General features: G+C 28.7%; 2 protein-coding genes across 3 annotated transcripts in view; one reads left to right on the top strand and one right to left on the bottom strand.

Moving 5' to 3' along the window:
- The window catches only part of Tango14 (transport and golgi organization 14), an 82,931-nt gene extending 76,390 nt beyond the window's left edge, over positions 1–6,541 (bottom strand). Inside the window, exons 1-4 of one of the 2 annotated variants that reach the window (XM_014432055.2) lie at positions 5,983–6,541; positions 5,766–5,888; positions 4,626–4,866; positions 4,153–4,297 (exon numbers count right to left, since the gene is read on the bottom strand). In XM_014432055.2, coding sequence (XP_014287541.1) covers positions 4,207–4,297; positions 4,626–4,866; positions 5,766–5,888; positions 5,983–6,352 — 825 coding nt within the window. In that variant the 5' untranslated portion in view covers positions 6,353–6,541 and the 3' untranslated portion in view covers positions 4,153–4,206. Of the gene's footprint in view, positions 1–4,152; positions 4,298–4,625; positions 4,867–5,765; positions 5,889–5,982 lie in introns of those variants that run through there. The other variant, XR_001344240.3, reaches the window with a different exon arrangement.
- Positions 6,542–6,697: 156 nt separating this feature from the next.
- The window catches only part of RpS30 (ribosomal protein S30), a 7,217-nt gene continuing 4,828 nt past the window's right edge, over positions 6,698–9,086 (top strand). Inside the window, exons 1-3 of the mRNA XM_014432056.1 lie at positions 6,698–6,798; positions 6,984–7,064; positions 8,576–8,711. Of these exons, the coding sequence (XP_014287542.1) occupies positions 6,784–6,798; positions 6,984–7,064; positions 8,576–8,711 (232 nt within the window). The 5' untranslated portion in view covers positions 6,698–6,783. The remainder of the gene's footprint in view (positions 6,799–6,983; positions 7,065–8,575; positions 8,712–9,086) is intronic.

The raw sequence follows: 9,086 nt of genomic DNA, 5'->3' as shown, positions 1-9,086 counted from the left end.
AATAATGAGTTTAATTACTGATTATAAGTAAAATAGTGAGGGACAGATTACAAGTTTTGGACCATTACTTACTTCACAAGGGAAGAGCTACAAGCATTATATCAAAAGATTTACTTGATGCCAAGACGTAATACTGATTGAAGATATTATAGCAGTTACAATTTAAGAGAGATGAATTAGTTGCTTTGGCCAATGGAGTAAGCTCTGAACTTTACAATCAGGGTAGATTTGAGATTGAACCACTGGATCAATTTCCTCGTCATTCAGAAATCTTACCATCTGTAATGGAATGGTTGCATTGAACCACTTGAGAATCTACCCTTCGAATAAGGTTGCGGATTACACCTTTCCACATCACACTGTGGTGAAAATTTAGGAAAACTCAATACTCAAACAGTGTTTGATGCTTCATGTAAAATACCAACAGATCTGAAGCTATGAATAGATATTCGTGATATCCCCAATAACTTTAGTATTTACCAAGTTGTCTTCATCACAGATTTGTTAAGATGTACGGACAGAGTTTGGTGCATCCACCAAATACAAAATACCAGCTCTGGTGCTTCGACCTAAGGATATGCATTGCAGCAGTTTGAACTCTTCAAGCTCGACACCATCTCAAATGCAAAGTATTTTAGATCCCAATTAGTGGGAGATGAAGAAGATTCCTATCGGTAGGCATCAAAAGCCAGGGAAGAAGACATACATGTAGACACATCAATAAATGAGGCTAAGAAACTATTTGTAACTCACAAAATTGTTAAGCAAGGATTGTTCCGATTTAAGTTAGTGGGCAAGCAACAGTCCAGAGTTGCTGAAATTTTTGAAAGTATCAGAAGATGTGCATGAAGCAGTTGACGTAACCAGTGATAATGAACCAAAGATCAAGCTCATAGGTATGCATTCCTAGTCAGAACTTCTATGAAATAGCTGTCCCTTCTTGGCATCCTACAAGCGGGCCATAGCCAGCATTTATGACCCATTGATCCCTCCCTCGCAGTTGTTGAACACTTAATGCTTTATCAAATAGTATATATCCCAGAAGATGCAAACAAAAGGGCTCATGTGAAATCAGAGGATAACCTGGTTGATCACAGTCCACATGGTTTACTACCTTTGAAGCTAAGAAATCATCCACTATAGATTACCGGATTATTAGCAGGGCTTCATTGGTTAATATTACCAATAAAGAAATGGCCAAAATCAGAATTTAGGACAGATCTACCAGAATGAAAGAAAGTGAACTTAGGTGTGATAGAGGCTCCTATTACAAATGGTGTAGAGTGGATGCAAAGATTTTCATTTAGTACCAGACTACGCATTTTATTACACAGTGGAGTAATGTCCATCAGTACTAACTGGGTCAATCAGCTTTCAGAACTGGAAAGGAGTGAACCATCCACTTGAAGCTTCTTCAACTGTTCCTAGATGCTGAAGGATTGTTTCAGTGGCTACAAGCAAAATACGAAACTGAATACCAAGCATCCAATTTTTGACAAATAGTCCCAAAGTTTTAACTAGTCCCGGAACTTTGAAAATTGGAATCTAGAAATGCTCATAACTGATTATGATTTTAATGACTTGAATCATTTGTTTCGTTAATGAAAATTGTAAGATATTAATTGTAGTAGAAATATACATGATATTATAATTAAATCCCAGATTGACATACAGTTTTTACTGGCATGTTGTAAGCATACAGAATAAATAGTTTTAAAAAGTATTATAAATGTTTTGAGCAAATGTATTATGTGGGATTTATTGGGTGAATTTCCCTCATAATACTATAAAACATGCAGATCTCAAGTCGACAGATTATTGGTAAAACATGTAAATGAGAAAATAAATACCATTAATTGTAAGATAAATTGCTTATGCAGATAATTCTTGTTTCATGATGTAAATACATCAATGCAATCATACATTAATAATGCAAATTTATTTTTAATACTCCTGTGATACAATCCAAACATAAGTATAATATTTATTTAATGGATCTCAAAAATCCTAATAAATGAAAAAAAAAAAAAAAAGACCAAGGAACAGAACATTGAAGTGGTTAATTAAATAACTTTAGTATCTGAGAGTAATGATAAATTACATCCAATGATAAAACAGCATTTAACATCTGAATCAAGCGAATAATATACAAAAATACCCATATTAAATTTTAGTTTAGGCCAATATTACTTCTAAGAGCACCTTTATATCCTTTAACTAATAGTTGAAATGTGAAATTAAAATTTTAGTTCAGTTGCTTATCCACTCCTGCAAGGTAAAAAAATAAATCATTCATAACGTAACACAAGTTTTCTCAAAATTGTGTCCTACTTAACTGAATCTGTTTATGTATTGTTCTAATGCAGATTTCAGAACATTATATGGGAAATACAATACAATTTAAGCACTGAATGGACCAAGTTACAAAAGAAACACAATCTAATTTGTAATATTATAAATTATTTTTAGGTATCATTAAAAACAGAATTATGATGATTTAATAATTGACCATGAATTAAATATGGACTTAAGATGGTTTGAGGTCCGGTCAGGTGAAAAACACAAATAGATAAATACGTTTTTACTTATTTGTGTTCCTTACTGACCACACCCCCAACCATCTTCTCAAGAACAGAGTTATATTTAGTGTATTATATTTATTCAGACTATTTAAAAAAAATTATATTCAAATCAACATAATTTTACGAATCCCCTTATAAATCATGTGGGCAACAAAAGAATCAAATGAAACAATAATAATCATAACAACCAAAAAAGCTATATCTAAATATTTTTAAAAAGGTTTCTTTAATATAATGTTAATCACTGTACTTTTTCACATTAATGAAAACTATACTATTATGCAAAATAATTATAAATCGTAATATACAAAAGGAGTATGGAAGTTTCAGTAAGTACATTGTACCAGTAGAAAGAAAAGTTTTTCTAAGCAAGTAAGGCATAGAAATAAAAAATTATAATTTAACCACATAAAAGAGAGTCAACAACTGTAATTTAAACTTTCTTTTCATAATAATGCTATGCATAAATGAATTACAAAATTAATATTTAGGAGAATTTAAACTATTAACCTCATACATTTTCCTAATTTTCAATTTCGATTCCTAATTTAAATTAACCATGACAGGATTAACAAACATATATTTAATGATTAATTATGTTGCTCTACTTTTATCAGATACAAGTAACTTTCAGAAATGAAATAAAAAATTATTCATCAATCAAAATAGACAATTTAAAGCTATAACTAATTACTAATTAATTCATACTTTATATGGGAGTTGAAATAAATATTCTTCTATTACTTAAAGAAAACACCAAACCCTAAGAAAATGCTATTCAAAATTTTTTTAATAGAAAGAAATTTCGTGATCTCAAATGGTTATTACTATTATTTGCTGAAACATAATTTTGTTTAATACAGGAAATATTCAAATGTCACACCCTGATTGTTATAATATCAACGTTAACAAATAGTAGTTTTTCAATTTCATTTGATTCGATAGGTGTTTTTAAAAATGTTAAAATCTTGTAAATGTACTTCAAAACAAATATTTTAACAGGATGATGAAATTAACTATGGACGCATTTTTTAGTATTAACTTAAATAATGAATATACTACATCGATAAGATAAATAAATAAATCAAACATTATCATGGCTCAAAAAATAATAACAAAATATGCCTGATTCAAAAAATAAAAAATAGAAGTGGGTACCTTATTGGTATTATAATATATACATATTTTTTTCCTTTTTAGAAAAGAATTCGAAGGTTTTAGGATCCATGACATAATTAACTGATTCATATATAAAATTTATAGCCAACAAAACTGTAGAATAAGCTGTTGAAATTTTCGAGTGAAAAATTCTGTTAGCACAAGAATTCAATAAACTAATCATATACAATAAGCAATCTAAGGAATATATACATCCATATATTCCAAAGAAAATTAAAAACAACCTTAACTACTTCAGTTGAATCTTTAATGTTATAAATTGATCACATTCTAATATTTTCTGTTTAATTTTTAAAAAATAATAATAATAAAACGATTTGATTTAAAACATGAATCATTTTTAAAAAATTTAAATAGGAAATGGATTCAAAATATAATAATCTAATGCCACAACCTTTACATAAATATATATTTGTATATTTACACTTAAAAATAAATAAATAATTTATTTGCCCCATCTCTGTTTACAAGCACTAAATTCTTCGAGCTGTTCAAGAAAAGCCTCGACGGTGAGATTATGATGTGTTGTAAGTAGTCTGTAACAAAATTAGGTTGTTTTTGTTTGGACTTTCATCATCAGTTTTATACAACTTTTCATACAAGATCTTAAAACCATGCAAAGCAAAGAGGATTGATCAAGCACAAGTGGATTTGCTTAAATGGTGTGAAAATAAACTGGAGGGTGCATATAAAATTAAAACACAATGCTAACATTTATATCTAACAGCATGAACAAAACAAACGTGTATTTGTTAGACAATGCAATGCCACAACCAAGAAACAAAGGCTGTAAATAATTGTATTGATGAAAGTAATATATGAATGATTATTTTATACTATCATGAAACACAAAGGACTACTTACTTAAATTGAGTAACCCTTAAACACCAAGGAGGAAAACCAAAATATGAAAATACATCTCCACAAATGAGAGCAAAGTCTGGATCAGGCGCATTAATGTACTTTCTGAGGAATGTATCAAGTTCCTTAACATCTAATGATTCAATACCACTATTGATTACATCAGGCACAGACTTCAGAATCATATTAATACCATCATCCTTATGATAAATATGAACTGTTAGCATGGGCTTCCAAGAGTACCCTAAAATATAAAAAATAAAATAAATTATCTAATAACACATTTAATGAAAAATGATAGACTAAATATTAATGAATTTAAAACTTTTAAATTATGCTTAGATAATCTATATTTCTGAAACCAGAGTTCATATATTAGGATAGTCAATTTTTTTATAGGCTTCACATTTCCTTAAATAATTCCTTTAAGGAGATATAAAAAATGCATAAGCTAAATGTATTATAAGATAATAATAATAAATAAATGTATATATATATACAAAGTTCCAATGGAATTGAGGATTTAGTATATAATAAACAAATATTAACTGCAGCACCCACAATTTTCAAACACACTAACATAAGTGATAAGGAAACAATGTCTTTTCTAGAAAAATAATTTTAAAAAATAATAAAAAGCTTAATAATACTTAACTTCTGAATGTGTCAGCAGACATACCATCATATTTTAAAACAATAATGCTTGTATAAACCTTACCAAATATCAATTACAAAAATTGTCAAACATTTTTAGAACACCCTATGAAGAGCTCTCTCTAAAATGTTGTTATCAATCCTTTTAACTTTTCAGGTATAAGAAAACAAATTAACATATCTTCAGTTCAGGCACATTAGTCTTTGTTAATGATATAGACATAGACTGATTCATTACTATTAGCAGTCAAATTAGGCCAGGAAAGAACTTCTAAGATAAAAAAATTAATGTGTTGCAGTAAGTAGTAAAACCTTTTTAGAGAAAACCTTTCATATATTTAATGAAGTGGGTGTGGCAGTATTAGCATGCTGAGCAAAATTATTACAATCTCCTACTGCAACATCTACTTTTAAAAAAACTATCAACACTAATATTAAATTAAAAAAATTTAATCCCACATAATTACTGGGTTCAACTTGTCTACTTACCATTTATCTGTGTTTTGGACAATTCCTTAAAATCTTCACTAAAAGATTTTCCCCACTTAATATAAGGAATGTATTGCTTAGCATCTTCGCAAATAGAAACAAAAAGTAATTTACAATCTATGCCTGCAAAAAGTCATATATTTAGGATCATATATAATATTCAGGACTACTATGGATAAATATAGCCAAAAACAGTAGAAGAAACTTATGTTAATACCATTATAATGATCATAGAAGCTAATGTGAGGAATTCCAGACTGTACACACCACACAATCAGTTTAGTAAAGTCTTTGTAAGAGGGAGATTCTACTCCAATAATGATGCTCAAATGATTTGGAACTTTTTCATAAGTTGATACTCTACTTTTTAAATCAAGGTGTTCAGTCTTGAACATAGTCCTCAGTAATTTTTTCACATTACTTGAACCACGAAAATGTGTACCTATCACATGATACCACGTATAAAGCTGATGAAGCAAAATTAACAATAATTTTCCTAAGTAATTGAAACAAATGTTAAAAATCGCACTGGCCGCGACTGCAGAAAAACCGGCACAGTTAAAACTCCCTTTGTGTGGAACATTCATAGTTGAAAATATCAGTTTATAAAAATAATTCTAACTCTATGGAGAATGATCACAGACATTTATGAACTTTGAACGTTCCTAATCACTGATAACACTACACTACGGCTTAACCTCGGTGCATGCCACCTCAACTTGAAAGGAAACATTCTAACTAAGAACATAAATGTGTTCACTACATGTTCCATGGAGTGGTAGGGAAGACATGATTAGTAAAATGAGTTGGAATAATAAAAGCATACTTAATTTTTTTAAAAGAAAAATATAACTGATTATATCTTTATATAAAAATTACTTTTATAAATATATGTATATAATTTTTAAATTTTAAGAGATTATATTTTCTAGATCACAATGGCATAAGCTCTACGAGCCAAGTCTCAATCAAACCTACTGGAGAACGGCCATTTGCTTAGAGAATTTGTTGGATCAAAATGATTCTCGGAGAGGTAAATTTATCATTTTTCTATTGAATACATTTATTCTGATGGTTCATCTTCAGTTACGATATTGCTAATATTTTGTTTTATGTTTGATTCTGTCTATTGATCTAATTTATTACTGTTTATATTTTTATATTTTATATTTTTATTAAGGATTTATACGAGATAATTCATTGTTTCTTTATTTTTAGGAAAAGATCAGCCTTTTCGTTCGTGGGCAATCAAACCATTTGGTAGAATGTTCACAATCTGACACACTAGGATCTATTAAGGTTAGTAAAGCATGTGGTCATATGTTTTCAAACTGATGAATGCTTCCCATGGTTGTCTTTAGATTTAGTATAATAATCCAGTTCAAAAATCAAAATCTTTTCATTTTTGTTCAAGGTTTAAGTACTTCTATCATAACAAACTTGTAATTTTATAATTTCTGTTATGTTGTGTCATATAATGCTTAATAGTTTACCTTTTCAATCTGATGTTCCAGTATTAGTGGATAGTGATATGTAATATAGAAGAACATCGCGTCTTTTGTAAAATTTCATATATATTTATTTTGGATATTTACCACTCTGACAATGTAGTTTTTTTGTCAGTAAAATTTTTTAAAAGAATTTACAATTTATATTGCCCCATTACCTGTTTTCTTTATTATTGCTACTCTAGTCCTTTCTATCAAAACGTTGGTACGATTAAATATGTTACATCAACTTATTTGTGTTTTATTTTGACCGCACCCTCAACCATCTTCTCCTATAAGTCATCTTCAGTTAACTATCTCATAATTATTCCTTTCTATCATGGAATTTATTTGAGAAACGTATATTTTTTAAAAATATTTGAGCCACATTGTCATACAACATGGTAATTGTAAGAATAAAAACATTTTCAATGTTAATACGTTGGTATATAACACTATAACCACTAGTCTTACCAGAAGAAACCATAATATATTACCAATTTTAATGTTTTAGAATTAATATTTTCTAATAATTCTTTTAAAAACTTCAATTCACAATAAATATTAGATACCATATTTTACAACAAAGTGCCTCATTAGTCTTTTTTTTATATTTTCTTCAAAAACATGCTTTTGGTTAAAATCACCCAATGCGTGTAGTTTTTGCCTTTTTTATCCTTAATTTAATTGTTCCCTTGTAAGGTTTATTTCGATGTTATTTAATGATTAATTATTATTAATTGTAATTAAATAAATATAAATTATAATTTTAAAATTCCCTTTTTATTATTATTTCTATTTCAATAAGACATAATACAGTTAGCAATTACTGCTCTTTTAGAAGTAATGAACAGGCTCCTCTTTTACTGAACATACCATTTACAGTGGCGGTCGCCCCTATATTAACATGTAGTATTCTGTAAGTATGCTTTAAAGTTCCTACTGCAGAAGTTAATTTGAACAGTAGAATGTTAAAATCGTTATTTGTTGTTATATAAACTTTTAAGTCAAAGAAATTATTAATCAGTTATTGAATTTGTATGTGTCGCATTTGAAGACCACAGGAGAATAGCGAGATATCTTACTTCTTCTTAAATGCTCTAAACCAAGTTTACGTTGGTATCGTCAATTCTGTACATTTTAAGGATATCCTGAAACTTTAAAATGTTGGGAGTGTATCATGTCTGCCTTCCAAAAATTAATGGAACAGCATTGTTAACTCATTTTTCAAGAAATAAAATATCGAGTTGCCCAATTTATCCTGGTGGTCTTCATTTGAAGTGCTAGTATTTTTTATTAAATATGATTTTTTAATATGTTTAGGTCCGAGTTGCCAGCATTGAAGGGATACCTTATGAACTTGTTAGTTTAGCAGCGTCAGGAACTCCACTCCAAGATGATATGTTTGTATCTGATTTGGAAAACAGAAATCTTGACCTCACAGTTCCTTTACTTGGAGGTAATTAATCTCTTTATTATCTAAGTTTATTTAGTTATAACTCTATTATTCAATTAAAACTGGAACATGTATACACACACTCTTTCTCTTTGCATTATACCAATATTAAACATTTCATTGTTCTAACCTAATTAGGTTGGAATCCACTAAATTTAGTGGATTCAAAGATCTTGAGATATTGTACATAATTTTAATAGAATTGTTATTGATTAATAACTTGCATAAAACTAAAATGTAGTTTTCATTTTAAGTTTGTTTTGTTTTTTATCAGTGCTATACTAAGTCTGATCTTGCAATATCACTTTTTGATATTGATTGGGATAAATAGATGAGATATAAAACTTTGAAAAATTTCATTTAGTTCATATATATATA

The sequence above is a fragment of the Halyomorpha halys genome, unplaced genomic scaffold (assembly GCF_000696795.3).
Source record: "Halyomorpha halys isolate HHAL.00 unplaced genomic scaffold, Hhal_1.1 Scaffold1023.1, whole genome shotgun sequence".
Lineage (NCBI taxonomy): Eukaryota > Metazoa > Arthropoda > Insecta > Hemiptera > Pentatomidae > Halyomorpha > Halyomorpha halys.
The sequence above is the reverse complement of the archived record's forward strand: the minus strand, read 5'-3'. Positions and strand labels throughout refer to the sequence as shown.